We start from the raw sequence: 27,077 nt of genomic DNA, 5'->3' as shown, positions 1-27,077 counted from the left end.
GTCAAGTATCTATTCTCGATATTAATTTGATTGCATTGATGCTGATCTAACAAATGTACAATCACAATTGGTTTATCTTCATATGTTACAGGTTGTTTGTTTTTTTTTAATCTCCCAATTTGCAGGGAGTAGCGGCAGACATGGAAACTAAGAATCAAGAAATGAACAGAGCAGTGGAAGAACTGGGCAAATTGGTTAAAAACACTGCAGAAGGTTTGAGTCGCCTAATTTTTACATCTGATTATTCTTTCCACTTTAAAATTCATGTTTCTTAATAGACTGCAATCACAGATCTGGTCCCTTATTGAATTTACTCTGAAGTATCAATGTATATCTCTAGCTGTGATTGCAAAAGGACAGTTTTTTTAACCTTTTGTCTGTTCCGAGATGAAACGTTCATGTCCACTTAAAGGCATTTACTGTACCTCAGCTTTACAATGTGAAAAGCTTGTATGTAGGGCTGCGCAATATATATTTTGAGCATCGTCATCGCGATGTGTGCGCAGTAGTCACATCGCGGGGTCCTGCGATGTTGGTGTACAGCAGTGCTTCTCAATTGTTTTCTGTTGCGACCCCCCCCCAGGAAGAAGAAAAAAAATTGCGACACCCCTCCCCCCGCACCCGCAGTCCCCGCGAGTAAACCTCTATATATCATTAAACAATAAACACTACTACGCCATAGAGCAAATACGCCGAGAGCACTACTGCCATCTACGCCGTTTTTTCTTCATGTTTTTTAGATTGTAGGGTGAAAGCTGCAGTTTGCTACTAGTGTGGACTGAACGGATGGCAACAATGGGGGAATGTAATCCCAATATTTTGAGGTTTATAGCCCATCAGCTAGATACAATATGGAAAAAAAGCTAAAAGGCATCACCTGAGCAACTAGAAACACCCATCAGTCACGTTCCAATACTTTTGCTCACTTGGGAAAGTGGGTGTCTTAAAACAAAAGGTGCTCTGTCCTGAGTTAGCATATCTAGATGTAAATGCCATGAAATAAAAGCTGGAATTAAAAACTTTTGTTTCATATCCATCTTTTGATCTGAAACCCAAATTGTCTTCAGTATACAACAAAAACAAACAAATTGGCCTTGCTGTTCCAATGTTTTTGGAGGGAACTGTAGTTCATTTTTGGAATGGTGAGCTGAACATTGAACTCGTGCACGTAGAAAATGAACTTTCCCCACACTGATCCTGTATTATTTCACATCACAATATATATCGCAAGTTTTAAAAAAAACGTAATGTGCAGCCCTTCTCGTGTGTTTGTCTCTAAATCCCTCTATCATATGTAATTTTGTACTGGTAGCTAACAAAATGCTGGAAAATAAGCTGTCTGATGCAGAGGAGCAAAAAAACCAGTTTGAGGCGGAGCTTCGAGAAAAGATCAAGACAATGGAGAAGGAGCTGGAAAACTCTCAGATGAAGGCCTCTGGAAAATATTGCTGTAAGAAAAGATGACCACTTCCATTTAAGTCTTCTGTGTAAAGATTTGTTTGTCTGTGAAAAGGGTCCTATGTTTTTTTTTCTAGATCTTGTTAAAAAAAAAAAAAAAAAAAAAAATTGAGTTAAATATGATCTGACGCGTTAGGTTGATTGAAGACTCCAAATTGCCCGAAGGTGTGAATGTGTGCGCGAATGGTTGTTTGTTTGTATGTGGCCTGCGATTGACCGGCGACCAGTTCAGGGTGTACCCCGCCTCTCGCCCGAACATAGCTGGGATAGTCTGCAGCACGCCCGTGACCTTAATGAGGATAAGCGGTACGGAAAATGGATGGATGGGTGACATGACAATAGATTAATCATACAACTATATTTGAATATTCGCAAATAGGAATTGCTTATTTTAGTTTAGTAGCCCACATTATTTAAAAAAAAGGGTGTAGCTCATGAGAGAACTCGGAGATAGTTGAGGGAGAAGTATAAATGCTTTGTACTTGTACAGGTCTGTATATTGTATGGATTTCAGGTGAGCAACAGGTACCAGCCATCCTGAGAAATCCCCAGCAACGTTTGCATGCGTCATAATCGACGGCTATTTTATGATAGTCTTTGGTCAATAAGTGATGCTTGATAAATATATACATACACTGAACAAAAGTATAAATGCAACACTTTTGTTTTTTGTCCCATTTTTCTTGAGCTGGACTCAAAGATCTAAAACTTTTTCTCCATACACAGAAGGCCATTTCCCTCCAATATTGTTCACAAATCTGCCAGTGAGCATTTCTCCTTTGTCAAGATAATCTATCCCACCTCACAGGTGTGGCATATCAAAATCCTGATTAGACAGCGTGACTATTGTACAGGTGTGCCTTAGGCTGGCCACAATAAAAGGCAACTCTGAAATGTGCAGTTTTATCACACAGCACAATGCCACAGATGTTTCAAGTTCTGAGGGAGCATGCAATTGGCATTGGCTATTTTTGTTCAGTGTGTGTGTGTGTGTGTGTGTGTGTGTGTGTATGTACATATATATAAATGTGTATATGTGTATGTATGTATATATATATATATATATATATATATGTGCATATATACACACATATTCATATATATTTATGTGTGTGTGTGTGTATTTGTTACTGTGGTGACCTTTTATCCAGTTATAATTTTGCCTGAGCTAAATAAAAATTTTAATATTCAATGGCAAAATTGTGATATGAACTACCATTTCATAAACGCATCCAGTCAGTGTCGTCTTGATAATTGTTACAAAATGTGTTGAATGATTTTCTTCAGGCGCACCTTCACTGACTGAGGAGCAACTGGAATCTATGTGTCCGTCTGCAGCCGCCATTGCTGCAATTGTCAAGCCTGGCATGAAGTTCTTTGATGTGAGTTGAACAACACAAAGCTGTACTGACTGCTGTTTTATTATAATACATTCATAAACTACTGTTAGATAATTTGTGTGTTGGTTGATAGAATTCATAAATTGCTCCTGGAAATTATCGAGAATAATGGGAAGGCAATTACAGTGCAGTAATCTGTTTCAGGGTTTAAACATTTGGCATAATGGCATTTGTACGAGTCATTTTTGTCGTGACATTCTCGCATTATACAAGTAACTGCTGATTGTAATAAAACCTAAAAAACATAAAATGGGTAGTCAACATTATTTTTTGATTCATTTAATGATACACACTCCAACCCATCGTTATGTGGATTCTGAATTCTGGTTTGACATGGACCTTATAATATTCTAATTTGTTATCCGGTTTTGCACTGTAACTGTTTTATGATGTCTATTTGACCAACAAAATGTATTGTACTGTGTTATGCCACATGCTACCTATATATTACTACTAATTGTTGTTTCAGAAAAAAGAACAGATGCCATTATGATATCAGTTTGGTATTCTGCCTTTAGATGCTGTTTTTTTTCTCTATGAAGTAACCATATTCCTTTGACCGATGTCCTTTCTGTCTTTTATCTTTGTGTCGTCAGCTATATAATGCATATTCTGAGTGTCAGACTCAGCTGCAGCTGGAGAAGCAAGAGACCAGAAGGGTGAGCAAAGTGTTGAATGAGGTCATCCAAGAGGTGGAGTCCAAAGCACCTGTCCTCAGATGTCAGAGGGAGGAGTATGAGACCATGCAGAGTTCAGTGGCCTCCCTGTGGAACAAACTGGAGCAGGCTCGAACGGTCTGAGACGTTGATATTCTGTGCATCCATAATTTCATTAAATATGAAAATAAAGCTGAATCACTTTGTATGTTTCCTTACATACACATTTCTTGTCATTATTAGGATATCTACACTTTACAGAAAGAGAAAGACGAGGCCAAGCAACATTGTGACAACTTGGAAAAGGACAAGTTGAGAACAGAAAGACTGCTGGATGATACATCAACACAAGTACTTCACATTTAGCCACATACAGGCAATTGTTTTTGAAGGAGTCAAGTATTGTGATAAGCAACATTTTGAAAGGCTGCCATTTGTCTTGTAACACTCCCATTCTCTTGCACTATTTGCTTTGGTAAAAGCACTGTGGTATTACTTTTAATTCATTCCAGGTGTGTGCACTGCTGGTAGAACTTGAGGAAGCCAGAGGTAATCAAGTGACCAAAGATGATGGCAGTTCCTCTAATATTTCTGGCCAGGTCATCAGGCCACATCAGATTTCCTTCCGTAGTGTAGAGGAGCTCCAGACACAAAACAGAAGCCTGCTGGAAAGGCTGAGGAAGCAGGAAGAAGAAAACACAATGCAGCAAACGCATATAACATCAGCACGGTAACAGTAATACATCTCTTTTTCATTTTTGATGCAGCTTGAAACTGATAGTGGCGTGTAAACACTCCAAATTCCACTACACCAAGATAGGGTTAATAATAATGATGATGATGATAATAATAAATATAATTATAAAATTGTATTTAAAGTCACCTTTCAGGCCACACAAGGTCACTGTACAAACATATCTAAAATAAATCAAGCAATACAGTAAAATAACATAAAACATCAATTAAAATGGCAAATGATATGAGAACTGTTAAAGTGAGTAGTAGGTGGTCCGAAATAGGTGTGTCTTGAGTTTGGATTTGAAGAGGGTTAATGAGTCAGTGTTTCGGAGCTCAGCTGGTCCTGAGTTCGTAGGATAGGAGACAGAGTAGCTGAAGGCTCTGTCCCCCACAGTGGACAGATGGGCAGAAGGGACGGACGGTGAGGTAGCTGGAGGATGAAGATCTGACAGAGCGGGAGGGTATAGCGTGAAAAAGGTCAGCAAGATATTGCGAGGTCAGGTTATTGATGGCCTAGATCAGTATTTTATATTGAATGCAGTATTGGACATGGAGCCAGTGGAGTTATTACAGGGCTGGAGTGATGTGGTAAGAAAAGTGGGTCCTTGTGCTAATACTGGCAGCAGAGTTCTGGAGAAGCTGTAGTTTCTGTAGTGACTTGTCGGGGAGACCAAACGGGAGAGATTTGCAATAATCCAAGCGGGAAGTGACGAGTCTTTGAACAGGGACAGCAGGAGTGTGGGGGGTGATGGCTAGAAGGAAGCGATTGATGTTTCGTAAGTGAAAGTATGCAGACCGGTTGATGTTATGTGTGCTGTCAAAGACGACACCCAAACTCTTAACCTGAGGGCAGGGGGAAACAGAGGAAATATCAAGTGTTATGGGAAAAACTGTCAATTTTGGCTACCATGGACTTCGGTACCTGTGAGTATGATTTCAATTTTATCACTCTTGTAGAAAGTTGGATGAGAACCAGTGTTTTGAGTTCAGAGAAGCAGTCAGTAAGGGAGAAATCATCCGCGTATCAGTGGAAGTGCAAGTTGAATTTACAGTAAATATCGTCAAGAGCTAGGATATAGGTGATAGAGGAGGGAGCCAAAGACAGAACCCTGGGGGGCACCAGAAGAAAAGGAGGACCGATGGGATTTGAATGATTTCATTTGAACAAACTGGGTGTGGCCTGACAGGTATGAATGAACCACTGGGTGGTTGTCTTTGTAATGCCAATGTGGTGGAGTCTGTTGAGGAGGATGGTGTGGGAAAGTCAGATCAAGAACGATAAGGATGGTGAGCAGGCCAAAGTCAGCAGCAAGAAGGAGGTTGCTGGTGATCTCGATGAGTCCCGTTTCTGCGCTATGGAGGGGGTGGAAGCCAGATGAGAATTGTTTGTACAGATTATTGGAAGTGAGGTGGGAGTGAAGCTGGGGAGTGAGGGTCTTTTCCACGATTTTTGAGAGAAATGGGAAGTTGGAGATGGGATGAAAGGGTGAAATTATTTGGATCTGAGGTTCCCCCCCCCCCCCCCCCCCCCCCCCCCCCCCCCAGTAGAGGGGTTATGGCTGCAGTTTTGAATACTGTGGGAACAATACCAGTAGCGAGAGATGAGTGTATGATGTTCATAATGAGGGGGACCAGGGTAGGAGGTAAGCTTTTACCGAAACAGTAAGGAGGGGTCAAGTTAGCAAGTGGAGGGCTTGGAGCGACTGATGATTTTTGAAATGTCCATGGCAGAAGACAGAGTAAAACATGTGGACGGGTAGTAGGTAAGGTAAGGTATAAAACTAAGGCCTTCAGATTTCTAATTTGAGAATTAGGGCTACAACTATAATTTACAAAATTATTAGACAAGTATTCACAATTATTGGAGTTGTCAAATATATGTACCTGTAGTATGACTGATTGATGCATTCACACTCATGCTATTAGACATCGATAAACTGTGACAGCATATATTTGTCTGATCAGCTTTTGAAGTGTGTTTAATACACCAGTTAGCCTCAATTCTATACCCACTTTGTCAATCTGAGGAGATTTAATGCAAGAGCTGTATCAAAAAGTCTGGATTTGCAAAGAAGATAATGCACTTGAGTCTCACGCACACATCAAATATACGTTATGTTCACATTGTTCTTAAGGTTTTTTTAAAAATAAAAAAAAAACCTTTTCCATTCTTGCTTGGTATGAATGTTTTGTTGTTTGATTAATCAAAATAAATTGTATGAACACGACACACATCAAACATGGTGAACCCCCTTTATCATTTTATATAAGGTAATGTTTTAATGACCTAAGGCTAATAGACAATAAGTATTAAACAAAATGAAATATGTTTCCTTGCAGTATGTCAGAGTTGGAGACGAGTGTGGATAAACTTCAGAAGGAGGTGGAGCAGCTGAGAGAGCAGAGGAACCAACAGAAACAACTTGCTGACTCCAATGCTAGACAGAGAGACATGTACAAAGCGCTGTTAACACAGAGCACTGGCTTCAATCTGCTCTCTCAAGGTGACAGCTGGAACCCCATTTTAGACATTTTTATCTTTTAATTATTTTAAATTAATAATTTGGTGTTTATGCATCTTACAACACGTTGTGAGGTAAGACAATGCTGTTACTCATGGGATTCACCGAATAACAAATTACAGGTTTTATTGTGAAATTTTTGTTTTTGTTTTTGTTTTACATGGCTGAAGTACAATTGACTCGCACTTTGAGTGCAACACTCACGGGATGATAATGTTGCTTGTCATCATACAGGCACTAGAAAACAAATGAGAGGATGAATCAATGACAAATAACCTTTAGGAAGAATCCCGAACCCTTAAAGGGAATAAATATATTTGTTTTTAACGTTTTTCCGTTGGTCCAGATTTTTCCTACCCTGCACCTGTTCGGCCATCAGCCCCAGTAACTCGTTCTTCGCCTCAAAGAGCTGCAGGTGCTGCTGAGTCTGTGCAAACTGCTCAGGCTAAAGCTGCGTTAAAACAGGTATCTTCTGAAATGCTGTGATTAGAGCAATTTAAAGTAAGCCCCTATGTATCACAATGTGGGTCTCTGCTCCTCCAGCTAAATGACGCCTTCACCTTGTATAAGAGAGAAAAGGCAGAGAACGACAGAATGTTGAATGACTCTCATGACAGACTGGAGAGGCAGCTGACAGAGTTTCACTCCACTAATGCCAAATTGACTTCTCAACTGGAGTTTAGCAACAAGAGGTGTGGGCAAAATTACAGTGGTGAAAAATGTACCTTATCAGAAATGTAGGAATCATGTCTTTTTTGTTATGCTTTCATGAATTTCTTTTTGTGCTGTATTTCTATTAATGTTAGGTATGAGATGCTCCAGGAGACTGTCACAGCATTTCGGAGAGAGACCTCAGCTCTCCAGGACAGGAACCAAAAAATGGCTGTGACGGTCCAAAGATATGAGCACATCATACACTCTATAAGCCAGGACCTGCGGCAAGCTAATGAAAAACTGGCACTTGAGGAGGTGAGGAAGAGCATTCTGGACCTACCATTTTGAGGCCTTAAATACAACAAAATCAAATATTACGACACTAATTGATAAAAAAAACTTCAGACATCTTTTTTTCCCCCCTTACAGTGGCTCACTCCTATTTTTTACTCGTTTTCTCTTTCATTGAACATTCTACAAACAATTTTTGCTCAGATGTATTCCACATTGAGAGCGCTGTACGTATTTACCCAGTTTGTTTGGCCTCCTCTCAACTGCTATTGCACTTATGAATGTATCTTTGTCTGTAGGTGCGCGTTGAGAACTTGACTAAAGAGAGAGACATATTAAAACAAGCAGAGAGTCGACTCAATCGAGAGAGAGAGGCCATGCTGGCAGAGCAACGTAACCAAAACCTATTACTCACCAACCTCAAGACCATACAGGTAGTATTATCTCTCTGTTCTCAGGACATGTTATGTTTCCCTTAGTTTGTGGACAAAAAGTGCTTATGGAATCCATTGGACAGCACAGTGAATCTTGAGATTAACCCCTTTGCCTCACAGTCAGCCATTACATTTTAAGACAATTGGTAGAAGACTGTGGCAAAATCACATGTAGTACAGGGACTACAGTTATGGTTTTAAAAAAATGAACCTAAAAGAGTTTTGATTTAGGACATCCCTAATAGAATGTTAGATTATTTTTGCGCAATTAAAGCAGTTTTGTGTGAAAAAAAAAAAAAAAACATAATGAAAATATCTATTTTTGTGTGCATGTCTACTATTTGGAAGATATGCTTTACAAATTGGCTTTTGGATGCATTTTTAACAAGGTTAGTTTGTTTTTTACTAAAGGAAGGACCATGTCACAACTTTCAAGCAGCATTGTATATCATATCATATATTCGTATAAATAAATGATATACATATATTTAACTTGTATGAAAACACCACCCATAAAGAAAACAAAATTCAAGCAAGTTCAGCTTCAAACAATCATGTCATCAATCCTAGCTATGCTTATTAGCGTAGCATTCACAGGAAGTCAGCTATCCCGTTTTCAGCATTGGTCACGTGACCTTCCATATATAGTAGATTGGGTTTATTGTGAAATTGGTGTTAAATTTTATTTCAAATGGTATTAAAAAGTCTTAAATTTAACTTGCCTTAAGCTGTAGTAAGCCTGTTTTACCTTTTGACCACTGACTCTCCTTTTTTCTTGTTGTTTAGTTAACTATGGAACGTACAGACACAGACATTCGTCAACAACTAAAATGTAAAATTGAGAATCTAGAAACAGAACTGGCCTCAATGAAGACTCGGCTGGAACAGGAAGTAGCTCAGAGACATAACCTTGGACGCAATATGGATGTATGTAACTTATATGCATTTTAATATTTGAAGTTGAACTAGGCTTGTGCGTGCTACAATGATTTCTTCTGCATCCATTTGCCACTTTCCACATCTAGGGTCAGTTGGTAGAAGCTAAAAAACAACTTGAGACACAGAACACGTTGCAGCAGAAGACTAGAGATTTGTTGAAGAACTCTGAGCAGCAGGTGGCTGCGCTGAAGGCTCAACTGGCTTCTATCTCATCTGAGGGTGTTGGCACCCCAGCAACCAGAGCGGCAACTCTTAGAACACCTGTCAGAGGTAACAATTTATTTTGCATGAAATAATGCAATGCCGTAGTTAATGCTATTCCTCTGTTAACCTTTTTCCCTCCTGTATATTCTCAGTGCGCTCTCCGGTTCAAAGTACTCAGCATCCTGGCCTGTCCGAACTGGCCGAGGTCAAAGGTAATCTAAATGCTGCAGAGGAACAGAACAACAAACTTTCAGAGCAGCTAAAAAATGCTAATGCTACTGTTGAGCAGTACAGGGCTGTGGTTCTGACTTTGGAGGACAGTCTGAAGAATGAGAAAGAGGTAGAATTTATGTAATTTCTTTTCATAAACACCCGCGCATGTGCATTCACCCTTTTTTTTTTTTGGGATGTCGTCCCTCAGCAACGCTCTCCCCTTGAGATGAGACTCAAGGAGTCAGAAGACATCCAGAAGCAGCTGGAAAATAGAATATTAGAGGTGGAGAAAAAGAATCAGCAAGCACAAGAGGAGAGGAGGAAGGCTTTGGACACAGTTGAGAAACAAGTAGGTCTAAACTTGCGGGAAAGCCACACTCACAGGCAACCCTTGTTCCAGCCCTCAACAATTATTGTAAGGTAGAGACCTGCACAGGTCTCTTTTCGACACCCTGCTCCAACTGAACCAGCTGATTTAAAACCGTATCCACTATGGAACCCACGTATGAGCCATTACTACCACAATCCCTCCTCACAAAAAAGACAATCTGACTCAAATAATTGCGTCTGATTTAATGAGGCTGTTGGCAATAAAGATGTGTCTGCTGTTGCTGCATTCAAACTCATGCACACGTCACTTCTTGGTTCGCCACAGATCACTCTCACCTAGACATACAAGTGCTCTTAGGAGCCTCTGGACATTATGAACAAACAATAACTTTATCAACTGACAGAACATTCAGTAAACCACAACTGCATCCCAGTCATTTACATTATTATTGGTTATTCTTAATTTTATTGTTGTCGTTTTACTATCAATATTAGTCTAGATCACCATGTGTTCTATGTACTTTATTCCACTCGCACCCAAACCCGCCAAAAAATTTAAATACCCCCCCCCCAAAATAAAAAACACTTTTCCCTGTGTGGTGACCTTATCGACCACTTTAGGCACTGGTTACGTTAACAAGAAATGTACTATAAAGCTTTGTCCTTTCTTGTCTGTTCTGTTCCAGGTGAGTGACCTGCAGCGCAGTCTAAGGGCCAGCCAAGCCGAGCAGCAGGAGGCGCTGGCGAGAGCTGCTAAAGCTGTCACTCTTGAGCAGAAGGCCATACAGGAGAGCCTGCTGCAGGTCATTTGCAAACATGCATACACTCAGTTATGACTTGATTTAGTTTCCCTTTACCCTTGGGTCTCATGCACTCTAGGCAATTGTCATTATGCTTTGGGAACCCTTAATACATAAAGTTGGAGAAGTCTACTGCACTGTTGCGCTCTATTTCTCTGCTCCCAACACTGGGCTGGGAGGGGCAATCATACGGAAGAATGGTGTGATAGGACTGGCCAATAGTGAATGTGACCTTGGAGAATCATCTTTTACAGATAATGTTTGGAATGATGTTTCGTGTTGTCGTTTTCTGTGTCGCCCCTTAGCACAAAATGGAGCAAAGGTTATTTCCATTGCATTTATTTGTATTCAGTGGTAGTTACCAGTTTAACTTAAAAATAAAATGCTCACCCATTCTTTACAAAACTGAGTAAACTTTTTACTTGTTTGTCTGTCGTTGTGCTAGTTTTACGAATACGAAAGTTGGTTCTTTTCTGTCTTAGACTAAGCAAGCTGGAGAGGCTCAAGCTAAATACGAGCGAGAGCTGATGCTTCATGCTGCAGATGTGGAAGTCCTCAAGGAGTTAAAGAAAACATCGCAACAAGAGGCAAGACAGAAGAGAGACATGGAGGACCAAATCAACAAGGTCAACTCACTGTTACAGGAGAAAACTGCAGGCTGGACCACTTTGGAGAAGCAGCTAAAGGTGGGAGGAAAGAGTCAGGACCTTTTACACAGAAACTACCACTTAATGTATTCCATGAAAATGTTGAAATGAGATCAAAAAGTAGTTGCTTCGCTGATTTGCATTTACTTTGACTCCTTTAGGATGAATTGGCTAGTCATAGTCGTCGCTGTGAAGAGCTGGGAATGCAGAACACTCTGCTCCACCGACAGATGGATGAAATGGCTGCAAGGAGTCGTCAACAGCAACCACAGCAGCAGCTCGACCTGACATTAAGTGAGGAAGGGAAGACGCTTGAGCAGATACAAGAAATACTCAGGTATGTTAGACTAACCTACCTGGCAAAAGATGGTTGAGAGAGAGGCATTGAAATTGACCAGTTCTGATGAGTAAAGGCTTCTTTATACTCGGGTGACCGCGCTGACGTCACTGCGGCTATCCCGCACACAGTTTGCCTTTATACTCGAGCGCAACCCACACGCGCAGTTTTGAAAATGTTCTGCAGTTCTCCTCCAAGTCGGGGGTGTCGCTAGGGCTGGTATTGGCCGTGGAACGGTGTCTGCTAGAACAAATGGACCTAAATGACCAGTTGATACGTTTAATTATGCTGCAAAATCTATCAAGAAGGCGGCGGTGTAGGTAGTATGTGGAACCAAGGGGAACGCTGAGTACGTCATCACCTCATGTGACCAAAACGGACCAATCACGAGAGATGATCTCCGCAGCATCCTACGCGCAGCAACAATTTTTGCCGTGTGCGCGTCAAGTGACTCATAGGGACCGTGCGGCCCAATGCGTCGGTCACGTGATGCAATGCGGCCGTAAAATTGTAAATGTAAAATTTTTTTCAGTCGCAACTAACTGAATTTGAAAAATGCATGTATAATGTAGGTTTGTGCAGAAAGAGAAGGAGATTGCTGTCGCCAGATCTGAGGCCTATGAAGGAGAAGCTCTCCGCTGGAAACAGCGAGTGGAACATCAAAACCGGGAACTTAAGGAGCTTCAGGAAGCTCTTAATGCTGAGAGAGAGAAGCTGCAGGTAGGAAATGAATAAACTGATGGATCAACACACTTTTTTTGAACGTCCAATCTATGATCAAAGCAGCCGATTAATTTGAGGAATTTATTCCGTCCGGCTTTCAGACCACAGTGAAGACCCTGGGTCATAAAGAGGCGCAGCTGAAGAACATGGGGAATATCAGCACTCTCCAAGAGACCAACAAGATGCTGAAAATAGAGAGGGAGAAACTGGAACAAGAGTTGCAGCAAGCACAGGCAAAGGTAAGATTATCCTCGGGTTACTGTTTTGTAATATATATAACAAATATATCAGACCAACGCCCAGTGTAAGGTTTATGCCACAGTTGCTTTTACTTAACAGAATTAGTAATTAACGAGCATATTTTATATTTCTGTCATCGATAAAACACGTGTAAGTAAGTAGTCTTTAGCCAACATATTTATATTAACTATTGTGTGTGTGTGTGTGCGTGTTTGTATGCATAGATCATTTTACACTTGAGACTATGTGAGTCCCAGGACGCACTTGTCTAGAAAGAATGAGTCCCAGTCCTGAAACAATGAGTCCCTGCAACTTATCGTCACGGAGTACAGATACAGTAATACTCCTTTATATGACGGTTGTTGCTTCTCGGTCCCGCAACATTGCAGATTTTCATTTGTACATGTGTACAGTTTTTTTGTTATCCATTGGTCTTGCTCTCTCTTATGTTTCAGTGTGCCACGGTAGCAAATTTTATTTATTTTTTACAAATATATATTTTCCCAAAAACTATCATCATAAACAATAGTATCATTGGTGTTTTTTTTTTTTAAAATTTTAATGCCACAGATATAATGATATTATAGTGCATAATTCAAGTATATCCTTTTTAGGAACAATTAACTTTAAATTCTAAAATAAACATTGCACCATTGGCCATATAATGTAGAACAATAAATAAAATATCTGAGATAAACAATAAATAAATCAGACCCAGGCTCTGTTCGGAAAAAACTCCACTTTAAACATATTAAACATTTGGCACATAGGTATAGAGTAATTAACCCATGAATTAAAAAAAAAAACATGTATGTCCCCAAGCATTTGGCCTTTGTCACTATTTTTAAATTAGATGCTATACATTTTAATATCACTATTTTTTAATCTTTATTTTGATTTATTGTTGTTGTTGTTTTATGTACTCTATAATTTCTGCTGCCTCTTGGCTTTTGAATGAGAGATTTGATCTCTCAAAAAGCTTTTACCTGGTCAAATGAAGGATGAAATATAAAATAAGGGCTGACTTCAAACTGCATAAAATAAGGGCTGCCTTCGAGCTGCTGGAATGTGATTCGAGACCTTCACCTGTTGATCACGTGACACTGAAAATGGGTTTCCTTAAGTTAACTACTGTCTGAATATTGATGTGTGGTTGTGGTTTATAAACAGTTTAGTTTCCATATACAGTCCCCTCCAAAAGTATTGGAATGTCGTATACTGAAGACATTTGGGTTTCAGATCAAAAGATTCAGAATTCCAGCTTTTATTTCATGCTATTTGCATCTAGATGTGTTCAACAACTCAGGACAGAACACCTTTTGTTTGAAGCCACCCACTTTTCAAGTGAGCAAAGGTATTGGAACAGACATTATTAAATTAACTTAAAGTGAATAAAATTTCATATTTGGTGGCATAACCCTTACCTGCAATAACTGCATCAAGCCTGTGACCCACTGACTGTATATATTTCAGTTCTTTTGTTTCTGGGAATTTCTGCCTTCAGTCTCCTCTACAGGAGGTAAAATGCATGCTCTATTGGGTTAAGGTCTGGTGATTGACTTGGCCAGTCTACGACCTTCCACTTTTCCCCCCCGATGAAGTCCTTTGTTGTATTGGCAGTGTGTTTTGGGTCATCATTGTCTTTGTAGTGTATTCAATTAAATATAGGTTGAACATGATTTGCAAATCATTGTATTCTGTTTTTATTTGTTTAACACAACATCCCAACTTCATTGGAATTGGGGTTGCAGTTAACTACTGTACTTCTTAAGCGCAAAACTTAGTTTTAGTGGTTGAATATTATGCTTTATTCATTTGTGATTTCTGAGAATGCCAGTGAGCTGACTCAAATTTGTGTATGAATAGGTGAATTCAGGTCTCTCATTTCTGTTCAAAACGGTAAAATGTCGATCTCTGGAAAGTTGAGTCCACATTAAAGCACTTTGTGATGGTCTTTTTATATTTGGTTCTCTAATTAATTGGTTAATCACTCTATGATGGGACATGAAAATAATAATTTGGGTAGTTATTTGCTTATTGCAAATAGAAGTAATTTATTAGGACTTTTATACAAGTACAAACAGACATATAATTGTCAATAGAAAATTTGAGTTTTAAGGATTGGTGTCTGCTATTCATTTACATTCTGACTCCTCAATGTGCTAATGTGTGTTTGATAAAAGCATGTCTTGCTAAGTTGTTATGTTGGTCCGTTATTCTTCTGTCAATCAGATGAAGAAACTGGAGTCCAACATCAGCCCACTGCATGAGTCATTGTCTCATCTTTCTGACCGAAATGGCTCCCTGCAGGCTGATAAAAGGTTGTTAGAAGAAGACATTAAACACTTGAAAGCCAAAGTACAGGTAGGTCTTTAGTACAGTATGTATTTGTCTTTGGGTGTTTTAGTGAATGATGAGCTTGATCCTGTAGTGTACACTTGTCTCCTGGCCTTGAGCCCTATTTACGAATTGTTTAGTTTTTTTGTCACATAAAACTCAATCACTCCCAGAAGATAGTTTATTCGTCAAAAAAGGGATTTCAGTACTACAGTACATCCATTTTCTTCCGCTTAACCGAAGTCAGGTCAGGACAGCATCTTAAGCAGGGAAGATATCCCTCTCCACAACCACTTCATCCAGCTCTTCCGGGGGGGATCCCGATGTCCTCCCAGGCCAGCCGAGAGACATAATCTCTCTCTCGTGTGTCCTGGGTCGTCCCCGGGGCCTTTTCCCGGTGGGGCGTGCCCAGAACATCTCACTAGGGAGGCGTCCAGCGAGCATCCTAATCACCTCATCTGGCTCCTCTCAATGCGAAGGAGCAGTGGCTCGAGTCTGAGCACCTGCTGGATGAACAAGCTTCTCACACTCTCTCTAAGTGAGACCCCGGGCACCCTGCAGAGGAAGCTCATTTCTGTGGGTAGAGAGACAGTGGATACGGAAAGTATTCAGACCCCCTTAAATCTTTCACTCTTTGTTATATTGCAGCCATTTGCTAAAATCATTTATTTTTTTCCTCATTAATGTACACAGAGCACCCCATATTGACAGGAAAAAAAACTGAATTTATGAAATTTTTGCAGCTTTATTAAAAAAGAACAGAAATATCACAGAGCCATAAGTATTCAGACCCTTTGCTCAGTATTTACAGTGGGTACGGAAAGCATAAATATTTTCTCATTTAATCTTATATTAAAATACTAAATAGATTTCATACAATCACAGTGTGATCATACTGTTTAACTAAACTAACATCTAAAGCATTCTCAAATAATATTCCTCGTAATCAATTTTTACAATTATGTATTGTATTAAAAAAAGAATCAAAGAACATATTCACTCCCATTTTTACAGTGTCCCTGAACGCGCCTCACGCAGCTGCAGTAGTTTCATGCTGAAGAGTGAAATAGGAAATGCAGCCGGTGTACATTGTTTTCTACGTCCTCTTTTATCATCATACAAGGAGATACAGTGCTGGGAAAAAGTATTGGCTCCCTTCTCAAATTTGTATATTTTTGTATAGTTTCAGCAGTTTGTTTAAGATCATCAAACAAATGTAAATGCGAGATAAAATACAGAGTCCTCTCCAAAAGTATTGGAACGGCAAGATCTATTCCTTTGTTTTTGTTGTATACTGAAGACAATTGGGTTTCAGATAAAAGATCAATATGACACACAAGTTCAGAATTCCAGTTTTTATTTCATGGTATTTACATCTCGATGTGTTAAACAACTCAGGACAGAGCACATTTTGCTTAAAGCCACCCACTTTTCATGTGAGCAGAAGTATTGGAACAGATATTATTAAATTGACTTAAAGTGAATAACATTTAATATTTGCTGGCATAACCCTTACTTGCAGTGACTGCATCAAGCCTGCGACCCATTGACATCACCAGGCTGTTGCATTCTTCATTTGAAATGCTTTTCCGGGCCTTTACTGCAGCCTCTTTCTTTCCTTGTTCGTTTCGGGGGTTTCTCCCTTTAGTTTCCTCTTCAGGAGGTAAAATGCATACTCTTATTCGGTTAAGATCCGGGGATTGACTTGGCCAGTCTGACCTTCCACTTTTTCCCTCTGAGGAAACTCTGGTGTAGTAAGAAACGATTTAATTATTTGTAGCATTCTTGCTATTCCATGGCTGTTGAGTGAAAAAGTCTGTTTTTCCATGTTGTTGCACAGAACAGTATGTGTTAAATCTGCATTTACCCCTCCCCTCCATCCCCACAGCAACTTGTTAGCCAGCAGAAAGATGGTGATGTTGAGGAAAAACAAAAACTCACTTCCGAGAGGGAAGCACAGCAGAGGCGTATCTCCCAGCTTGTTGAAGAGACAGCCAAGCTGAAGACTGAGCTCGCCAGGTAAAAAGGAAATCCAGATCCAGCACCAGCACGTAAAAATGCTGAACTCCATAATCCATAAAAGTATCATGCAGTGAACATTTACTATATGCCGCAAAATTAGGTGAACCAGGTTGCATTCTTTGTGTTGTGGAGAGTCGTTTGGAGAAAAAAAAAAACTTGATTTCATGTGTACTAAATGACATCCTATCATCCCAGATCCAGCACCAGCACTAACTCAGCCCAGTCTCAGGTGAAAAGCCTAAGAGAATCTTTGACCCGCCTAACAGCAGAGAGAGACACACTGAAGAAAGAATTAGGAACAAAAAACAGTGATATTCTAGAGAAGAACAAGACCATCACACAGGTGAAGAAGATAGGACGCCGCTACAAGACCCAGTATGAAGAGCTCAAAGCCCTGCATGATAAGGTGGGTCTGCAGTTGTAGCATTGGTTATCATGTTGTAAACTGCTATGCTAAGACCTCCTGTTTTCCAGCTGTTGGAGGAAACTACAGCTAAAACACAAGGTGAAGCAAGTCAGGTGGAGCAGCAGGAGCTCACGAAAAGCCAAGAGGAGCTAAACAAGGTCAAAGAGGAGCTGACCGCATTAGAAGAGGCCATGCAGGAAGTAAGCAGCATTTTTAACCCCTATAAACATAGAACACCGTGCAACCCGAATGAAACAGGATATGCAGTAGTTTTAAATAACATACAACTACATTGACACAGTAAATAGCAAAAACACAAAATATTACGAAGAATATCAGAATCAGTTTTATTGGCCAAGTATGTTCCAAGACACACAAGGGATTTGTCTCCGGTAGTTGGAGCCACTCTAGTATAACAACAGCCACTATGACGCAATATACATTTAGGACATAAAGAACACGAGTCAAAAAGCCAACAAGTTCTATTTTGATTCCATCAGACCGGAGAATTTTGTTTCTGCAGGTCTGAGAATCATTAAGGTGCCTTTTGGTAAACTCCAAGCTGGCTGCTAATGTGCCTTTTAGTGAGAAGTGGCTTCTGTCTGACCACTCTACCATAAAGGCCTGATTGATGGAGTGGGTTAGCAATGGTTGACCTGGATGGTTCTCCTATTTCCGCAAGGAAACACTGGAGCTCCGCCTTTGTGACCATCGGGTTCTTATTCACGTCTCTGACCAAGGCCCTTCTTTCCCGGTTATTCAGCTTGGTTGGACGGCCGGATCTAGGAAGGGTCCTGGTTGTTCCAAACTGCTTCCATTTCCGAATAATCGAGACCACAGTGCTTTTCAGGAGCTTCAATGCTGTTTCAATATTTTTTGTATCCTTCTCTAGAAGGATAGGGATGGTGGACTCTCTGAGGGTCCCGCCCCGCCCTTCACTATCTCTGATTGGTTTAGAGACCAGATGGGTTTCATGTGTCTGCTCTTCAAATTATAGTTTTTTTTCTTCCTCAAATGACTGGTCGTACAGGACACGTTTTTTTTTTGTTTTTTTTTAGCAGCAGCACATTCAGAAATTATGGCGCATACGTGACCAAATTAGTCACGCTTCACTGTCTTGTCAAAAAAATATTCATACGCTGGATTTCCAGCACCACGCCGGAATACTTTAATCCATAGCATTGCGTCCTCTGACGGAGCTTGATTTTACATGCGTTACTGCTCATTTTTGTGTCTCAGATGCGGAATGTACATCAAATGAGATCCCAATATTATGAAAATCTTTAGGGGGGGCCCTCAATTACTTGGGCTCAGTCCATTTCCTGAGAAAATAGTGGGGGTTTCTGTAAGGGACATAAAGCATCTGTTACAGCTGGTGTGTGGAGGTGGGAGTAATATTGGTTTTCTTTCTACAGGCCAAAAACTCTCAGCAGGAGCTTCAGAATGCCCAAAAGGAAAACCAGCAGACCAAGGAAAAGTTACTGGAGATCCAAAACCAATTGACACAGAACCAAAATCAGCTCACACAGGTATTGTTATCACAACCTTATTTTTTGCAGTCCCTGTGTTTTTCAGAAAAGTTAACATATTTTATGGTGTGTTTATTTCTAATGTGTAAAATAAAAGAACAAACAGTTATTATAAGTTGTAAGGAAAACAAAACAAACATTGTTCTCTGTCCAAACGGGACAGATCCAAACCAGTCTGCAACCCCAACCTACCGGCATGTACCTTTTTCTGTCTGCGACCTTAGAGAAGCAGTATTCACTAGTACCATTTTTACCTTTGTTTCTGTAGGTTCAATTGCAATTGGCCCAGACACAGACCCAGTTGCAACAGAGTCAGAAAGAGCTCCAACAAGCCAAGACCCAAACACAGCAGGTAAGCAGCGTTTCTTGGAACACCGGCTAGCATATTTCCTAATAATCATAGTTTTAAAGTGTTGACACACATCAGCGTTCCTGAGAGTATAGCAACAGTTGTTAGTTCAGGGTGATGACTGTGGATTTATGCTATCTGTCTAAATTACAGATACAAAACCAACTGAAATCATCTCAGTGTCAGGCTCAGGCCCGTCAAAACCAGATTCAACTGATGCAGAAAGAGCTCCAGCAGGCTAAAGATTCTCACCAGCAAAACCTTACCACTCAGAAAAAACTACAGGAGACCCACCAACAGGAGGTTAACAATCTTAAGATGTCTTTGAGTCAAGCGGAGAGTCAGGTGAGTTACTCGGTGCTCGTGGTTGTTATTGTCCAGTAGCACTTTAATAGAGTAAGCAAAGATGTGATTTTCTGTGCATTGTTTTGAGACCGACATGCAACATTTTGTGTCCCATTGCTTCTTCATAGGTGTCTGAGCTCCAAGGCCAGGTGGACACTCTGCATAAAGTATGAGATATTTGAAACAACTGTGTACTGCAAAGAATGTCGAATTTATATAAAGAAAAACAAAATAATTCTGTTTTTCAGATGATGTCTGCTCAAGAAACGGAAAATAAGCGCCTTCAAGAACAGCTACAAGAGGTAAACCAAGCCAATGAAGCCCTCAGAGCTGCACAGACAAACCAGAACCTGTCTATCCAGGCCAGAGATGATAATACTGCAACGGACACAAATCAGGCCTTACAAGAGGAGCTTGCAAAACTCAGACAGGAGGTACATATTTTACTTGAAATGAGAGATGTTGACTGAATCTTTACCAGGCGAATGTCATTAAATGGTTGAGACCAATGATTTGTAAGTTCTTGATGTGCTAAAAATGTGAACATATCCATTTTACTTTGGATTATTTAATGTAATTGTAATGCTTTCTTCCAGCTGTCTGAGAGCAAGCACAAGGAGGAGCAGCTCAGACAGCAGATGACTGACAAAGAGGAGAAGACTAAGAAGGCATTTGTCGGAGCCAAGACCAAAATCAACCAGCTGAATAGTAGGTTCCACGTGTGAGAAACGTAAAACTATAATTTACACATTTTTTAATTGATGGGGCTTTTTATTCAGCTGCAAAAGAGAGTCTGAGCAAGGAGGTGGAACACCTCAAGCAGACTAAGGAGGAACTAGAGGTAAGGATGAACGCCCTGAAGTCCCAGTATGAAGGAAGACTTCTTCGGCTTGACCGGGAACTGAGGGAGACTCAAACTTTCACTGAGTGCAGAGAGGAACCCCAGGACCAGAGTGGATCTAAGGTGAGCATGACAGTCTTAGCAATTGTACACTGAAAAAATAAATACTTAATTTTTAGTTGGATTAAATTAAACTCATGTAAATTTCCTGACTTTTCCTCAATAATCAACAAATAATGTATGTTACTCTTACACATTTTAATCATGTGCAACTGATGTACATTTTCAAATTATGTAAATTAAAAGGATTGTTTTTCAGTGTATTAAGCCAACCGAGAAGTATCAAATACATAGATGTGTCCTTAAATGATAAAAACTAGCCATTATCACATATCAGCTTTTGATTCGTTTGCCATCATTTAACCTGTTTATGTACTTAGGTGGGTGATCAGAATAGATCTGTTGACCAAAGACAGATCTCTCTGAAGAGTGCAGCCCAGGACAGGAGCAGGTAGGTGACTCCCAGATTCATGCCACAATAGAAACTAGTATTTTGTTTCATTTTGGTAAATGGACTGCACTTATAAAGTGCTTTATCAACACTATCACAGTGCCCAAAGCGCTTTACAAAGCCTCACATTCACCCACTCAAACACTCATTTATACACCAATCGGGGACTGCTGCCATGCAAGGCGCTGCCAGGCCGGGAGCAAATTAGGGTTCAGTGTCTTGCCCAAGGACACTTCGACATGCGGAGCCGGGATTTGAACTAGCTACCTTTCGGACACTGGACGATCCGCTCTACCTACTGAGCCACAGCCGCCCATTTTGACGAATATTACTTTTCAGTACCTCCAGAGTCGAATAAAATGCTTGTCATCCTCCCAATTAGTTCATTATTACTCATAATGTAAATAATCATATCCAGAGACAAACCGTTGAATTGAAACTTTACTGACGTTTTAACGGCCATTCGGGCATAAAAATCAGACAACCACTGTAATGTTTATGCATTAAATACTAGACGCACTGTTACGATGACAGTTTAATAAAAGTAATACCGAATGGCACCCTACACCTCATTTTTTAAATAGTGACTGTCACCCAAGTGTAAAGGTGAACCACTGCAAAATGAAAAAATTATAATTAATGGGTAGTTATCTACCAGCTAATGTTTGCACTCAATCCTATTGTCTGGACTCTGCAGCATTACAATCTTAAACACGTTCACTGCCGGCAGCTGTGTCCTGGCTCAAGGTCACATGTATTTAAGCTGTTTTGGTCTGCTACACAAGCTAAAAGTCACGTTTATTTGTATAGCCCTTAATCAAAAAAAGTCTCAAAGGGCTTCACAGGCTCAGTTACCAATGAGTGTATCACTACTTTGTGTGAATACTACTACTTATCACTTTATAATTCAAATAAAAACTTGTTCTTATACATTTCAATAACATTTAAACATTTATCCAACAGCTCCAGCCTGTCTGAACCGCCTACTGCCAATATACGCCCCACTCCAAGTACTCAGTCTCCTAGCAACAAACCGACCCCGCCCCCTGGTAGCAAGTCAACACCACGTGCCAGCATCCGACCTATGGTTACCCCACCTACTGTCCCCATGCCAACACCCACTGCCACTGTAATGCCAACCACACAGACTGAGAGCCAAGAGGGTAAGAAAAAAATACGACTATTAGTAGTAGCCTTTTCGTTTGACCTGTAATATAGCTGATGTAAAGACTACATACACTAAGGGGCTAGTGGAACTGGGAGTGGTCAGGCCTCAGTTAATTTATGGTTCTCTTTGTAGTGTTGATGACTGCGGGAGCGACTGGCCACACTGTCATCTCCGGTCTTAACACACCCACATCCATAACGCAACTAAACAGCACTCAGGCTACAGCATTTGTCCAGCCCACTCAGCAGCAGCAGCAGGCCTCTTCTCAGGATGTAGGCAGCAGTGTAGATGCAGAAAGACCATCTACATCCTCCGCTGTGGTTGGAGCATGTGAGCAGCAATGTGGTGTCTTTCAGCATTAACTTGTCATCAAAACCTATGCATCTGCAAAGCATCATGCTGTTGCACCATCTTATGAAGGCACAGCAATTGTTGTATAAATGTGTAATGGTCTGTTTTTACTTCAGCAAGTTCAAAGCGAAGTAGAGAGGATGATGTCGAGGAAGAGGATATCAGACCAGAGAGTTCTTTCACCCCTCAAACCGCAAAAAAGCTGAGAATGAGACAAAGTATTGCCCTACAGGTAAATGCAAAAAACCCATATTACCTAAGAATCTCCTTGTTTATTTTCTATGACATAATTTGCTGTCCAAAAGTCAGAAAATGTTACATTGCAAACAATGTAACTATAGTTATGGCCAAAGGTTTACAGGTTTCCTGCGGATCCAGTCATAAAAGGCATTGAGTACATGAATCCAAAAATAAGGCTTTAATTGGCATTAAAATGTCGATAGTCTTTAAATGTTTCCACATAAGTAGGATTTTCTGATTGTAAATAGTTTAAAATCTCTATATAAATGAATTATTGAACAACCAAATGACTCTTCGTAACATCGCGCAATAATGATTGCAGAACAAATGAGTGATCTGATGACGTGAAGAGCAGATGCACGTTATGTTGAAACTTTGGCAACCTGGGAATGTGTGAAGTCAGCGAAAAATTGGTTCTCCAAGCAAGTTTTTTCTAAACGTCTGAAAGCCGTACGAGGCACGGTGTGTTTGTGCAAACTCTACATGATGGGAGGCAAGGCAGTGGAGTCACACATGCACGGCACAAAACACAAATCCTCAAACTCGAGATGCCAGCAAACGCATATTTCAGAGTTTTGTTATACTCTCATCTCCACCATACCTCCACTCCCACCCCCGCTATCAACACTCTGGACCGTAGCGCCACATATGTGGTCGCACTGTGGTCTCTGAACACGGTGACAAAACAACAATCATCAACTCAAATGTGGCAATTATAGACTTATTCTGTGCAAATGTCCTGTAATGTCCTACAACAGCAAGTTTGGCTTACTCTGTATATTTCAGCGCTGCTTGTTGCGGATGTTAATATGGACACGTTTTCTTTAATGTTTGATAAGAGCCACAAAATCAAAATTGGATCTGCATGTGCAATATTGCAGCAAAGATCACATCTAGTCAAGATATTTGGGATCACAGTTCATGGGACATTGAACAGCACAGTATTAAGCCCTTTTAAAGTAAGTAGTCGGCAAACATTATTTTTTATGTTGATTATTAATGGAAGCAAAAAATTGGAAGCATCATTCTGCCTATCTCATACATGTATATGTGGCGACCAAAATATAATTTGGTCAATTATATATATAACAATATAATGCAGTCCACTTCAACACCATTGCAAATTTTAGTATCAGTAATGAAGTTATTTTTTATACATTTTTGAAAGCTGAACATTTGTAAAGGGAGAAGTTATGGCTGTGCAGAGCTGCTCACAAAATTTAAACCTGAGAAGGCGGCGGTACAATGACAAAATGACTGTTTTATGCAAGCATGCTTGACTAGGAGACAAAATACTTTATGAATGCAGAATAATAATTATCTCCCAGTTGTGTTTTGAGTATTTGTGATGTGTAAATCCATTGATAGATTGTTTTCCATTTTTTTCACATCTGGAAAGTTTTTCTAACTGAAACATTTCACGGTACCAAACAAACATAAAACATGAGTTTTATGTTAAAATGAACATTTGGGTAAAATTGTCCCTAACCCCACGTAATTTGGTTTAATTTACCACTGCATTCGTGAAAACGGGTAAAAGCCCTTCGGCCTCCCTCGGGTCAATGGCGATTAGCACCCGTGGTAACTTTAAATGTCTAGAGTGTCTTTTTTAAACACAAGATGACAACAAGGATGAACATAATCAATGGTTAGGCTTTGTTTGTGTTTACATGTATCAAATCATATTTGTATAAGTAAATGGTATACATACAGTGGGTACGGAAAGTATTCAGACGCCCTTAAATTTTTCACTCTCTAAAAATCTTTACAAAATTTTCCTCATTTATTTACACACAGCACCCCATATTGACGGGGAAAAAAAACGGAATTGATGAGATTTTTGCAGAATAATCCCCCCAAAAAAACTGAAATATCACACAGCCATAAGTATTCAGACCCTTTGCTGTGACATATATTTAACTCTGATGCTGTCCATTTCTTCTGATCATTTTTGAGATGGTTCTACACCTTCATTGGATTCCAGCTGTGTTTGATTATACTGATTGGACTTGATTAGGAAAGCCACACAACTGTCTAAGACCTTAGAGCTCACCGTGCATGTCAGACAAAATGAGAATCATGAGGTCAAAGGAACTGCCTGAAGAGCTCAGACACTGAATTGTGGCAAGGCACAGAGCTGGCCAAGGTTGTAGAAAAACTCTGCTGCACTTAAGGTTCAAAAAAGCATAGTGGCCTCCATGATCCTACAATGGAAGATGTTTGGGACGACCAGAACCTTTCCTAGAGCTGGCCGTCAGGCCAAACCCAGCAATCGGTGAGAGAGGTAAAGAAGAACCCAAAGATCACTGTGGCTGTGCTCCCGAGATGCAGTGGGGAGATAGTTCTAGAAAGTCATCACTGCAGTCCTCCACCAGTCGGGGCTTTATGGCAGACTGGCCCGACGGAAGCCTCTCCTCAGTGCAGGACACATGAAAGCCTGCATGGAGTTTGCTATAAAACACCTGAAGGACTCCAAGATGGAGAGAAATAAGATTCTCTTGTCTGATGAGACCAAGATAAAACTTTTTGGCCTTAATTCTAAGGGGTGTGTGTGGAGAAAACCAGGCACTGCTCATCACCTGTCCAATACAGTCCCAACAGTGAAGCATGGTGGTGGCAGCATCATGCTGTGGAGATGTTTTTCCAGCTGCAGGGACAGGACGACTGGTTGAAATCGAAGAAAAGATGAATTCGGCCAAGTACAGGGATATTCTGTACGAAAACCTTCTCCAGAGTGCTCAGACTGGGCTGAAGGTTCACCCTCCAACAAGACAATGACCCTAAGCACACAGCTAAAATAACAAAGGAGTGGCTTCAGAACAACTCTGTGACTGTTCTTGAATGGCCCAGCCAGAGCCCTGACCTAAACCCAATTGAGAATCTCTGTAGAGACCTGAAAAACGCTGTCCACCAACTTTCACCATCCAACCTGACAGAACTGGAGAGGATCTGCAAGGACGAATGGCAGAGGAGCCCCAAATCCAGGTATGAAAAACTTGTTGCATCATTCCCAAAAAGACTCATGGCTGTATTAGCCCAAAAGGGTGCTTCTACTAAATACTGAGCAACGGGTCTGAATACTTATGGCTGTGTGATATTTCAGTTTCTTTTTCAATAAATCTACAAAAATGTTAACAATTCTGTTTTTCTTCTGTCAATATGAGCTGCTGTCTGTACATTAATGAGGGGGAAAATGAACTTAAATGGTTTTAGCAAATGGCTGCACTATAACAAAGACTGCAAAGTTTAGGTGGTTCTGGATACTTTCCATACTCACTGTATATTTGACTTTTGTATGAAAACACCAGGCATAAAGAAAACTAAATTCTAACATGTTCAGCTTCAAACAATCACATAATCAATCCTGGTTATGCTCATTAGCGTAGCATTCACAGGCAGTCAGCGATCCCGTTTTCAGCATTGCTCACATGACCGTGTTTTTCGATTTGTGTTTATTGTGAAATTGGTCTTAAATCTCATTTCAAATAGTGTTAAAAAGTGTCTTAAATTTAACTTCCCTTAAGATGGAGGAACCCCAGTTTAGGATTGCCTCAGATTTTGTCTTCCACAAATGTTTGTTTCAGATGGCATGTTTGCGATTTGCATTATTTCTCTGTTTTGAGTTGTTTTAAACATTCGAACATTGTTAAAATTGTATTGTTCCTCACGTAGTGTTGATGCATGTAAAAATAATCTTTTAAAAATGCTTAAGCAACAAACACTGTAAAAAAACAAACATTGAAACCAAACATGCACAAACATTTGGCCACAACTTTGGGTGATGTAGATGAGAGTAAGGTCAAGCATTTCTAGTCTTTTATTTCTTTTCTTGTTTTATATGCTCCAAAGATGATCAAATGTAACAAAGTCGATTCATCATCGTATATTATCTTTTTAGTCAAAAAAAAGATAAAAGTAACCAATTCCAAGAAACAAGATTTGGAAGCATTTGCCCCTGATTAACACTCTGGCTTTCCAAGGTTCACACAGAAATGTAGGCAAAAAACAATCAGGAATCTAATGCACCCTTCAAGCCTGGAAGCTGGAAAGTTGTACATATTCCGCTTGGTGCTTTAGAGGTCCAACGTGAAAGCTTTCAGTTGAAAAAACTGAAACATGGTTTAAGACCGTGATAATGTGTTGAAAATGGACACTACGTTAATGAGAACTCGAAAGAACTAAAAATAAGAGTCAAACCAGAACTGTTACGCATGCACACATTACATACATTTTTGTATCATTTTACATTATACACTGTAACAGAAATTGTGTTACAGATGGAAGATGATGAGGAGATCGAAGATCTAAGGGATGAAGGTGAAAGACAAGATTCACCTGACAATAGTCAGGTCAGTATACAGATTTTTCAATGAAGAATCTGTGTTTAATTAT

The 27,077-nt window shown here is 40.1% G+C and overlaps 1 protein-coding gene across 5 annotated transcripts in view; it reads left to right on the top strand.

Moving 5' to 3' along the window:
* The window catches only part of LOC133411355 (nucleoprotein TPR-like), a 44,742-nt gene that overhangs the window by 7,686 nt on the left and 9,979 nt on the right, over positions 1–27,077 (top strand). For 4 of the 5 annotated variants that reach the window (XR_009769651.1, XM_061693652.1, XM_061693651.1 and 1 more), the window contains exons 9-44: positions 126–213; positions 1,313–1,450; positions 2,746–2,840; positions 3,455–3,652; positions 3,758–3,865; positions 4,027–4,244; positions 6,593–6,756; positions 7,121–7,239; positions 7,318–7,466; positions 7,581–7,743; positions 8,019–8,153; positions 8,940–9,080; positions 9,179–9,362; positions 9,449–9,636; positions 9,718–9,858; positions 10,526–10,642; positions 11,122–11,325; positions 11,448–11,623; positions 12,196–12,343; positions 12,448–12,585; positions 14,819–14,950; positions 16,812–16,942; positions 17,141–17,351; positions 17,420–17,551; positions 18,767–18,880; positions 19,149–19,232; positions 19,383–19,574; positions 19,703–19,741; positions 19,823–20,008; positions 20,171–20,282; positions 20,354–20,538; positions 20,856–20,926; positions 21,890–22,089; positions 22,227–22,424; positions 22,562–22,677; positions 26,963–27,034. Coding sequence is in view for 4 of the 5 variants with exons in the window: in XM_061693652.1 (XP_061549636.1) it covers positions 126–213; positions 1,313–1,450; positions 2,746–2,840; positions 3,455–3,652; positions 3,758–3,865; positions 4,027–4,244; positions 6,593–6,756; positions 7,121–7,239; positions 7,318–7,466; positions 7,581–7,743; positions 8,019–8,153; positions 8,940–9,080; positions 9,179–9,362; positions 9,449–9,636; positions 9,718–9,858; positions 10,526–10,642; positions 11,122–11,325; positions 11,448–11,623; positions 12,196–12,343; positions 12,448–12,585; positions 14,819–14,950; positions 16,812–16,942; positions 17,141–17,351; positions 17,420–17,551; positions 18,767–18,880; positions 19,149–19,232; positions 19,383–19,574; positions 19,703–19,741; positions 19,823–20,008; positions 20,171–20,282; positions 20,354–20,538; positions 20,856–20,926; positions 21,890–22,089; positions 22,227–22,424; positions 22,562–22,677; positions 26,963–27,034 (5,187 nt within the window). In the remaining variant the exon portion in view is untranslated. The remainder of the gene's footprint in view (positions 1–125; positions 214–1,312; positions 1,451–2,745; positions 2,841–3,454; positions 3,653–3,757; positions 3,866–4,026; positions 4,245–6,592; positions 6,757–7,120; positions 7,240–7,317; positions 7,467–7,580; positions 7,744–8,018; positions 8,154–8,939; positions 9,081–9,178; positions 9,363–9,448; positions 9,637–9,717; positions 9,859–10,525; positions 10,643–11,121; positions 11,326–11,447; positions 11,624–12,195; positions 12,344–12,447; positions 12,586–14,818; positions 14,951–16,811; positions 16,943–17,140; positions 17,352–17,419; positions 17,552–18,766; positions 18,881–19,148; positions 19,233–19,382; positions 19,575–19,702; positions 19,742–19,822; positions 20,009–20,170; positions 20,283–20,353; positions 20,539–20,855; positions 20,927–21,889; positions 22,090–22,226; positions 22,425–22,561; positions 22,678–26,962; positions 27,035–27,077) is intronic. The other variant, XM_061693653.1, reaches the window with a different exon arrangement.

Source organism: Phycodurus eques, chromosome 13 (assembly GCF_024500275.1).
Source record: "Phycodurus eques isolate BA_2022a chromosome 13, UOR_Pequ_1.1, whole genome shotgun sequence".
Lineage (NCBI taxonomy): Eukaryota > Metazoa > Chordata > Actinopteri > Syngnathiformes > Syngnathidae > Phycodurus > Phycodurus eques.
Note: the sequence above shows the minus strand (reverse complement) of the source record. Positions and strands in the feature narration are given on the sequence as shown.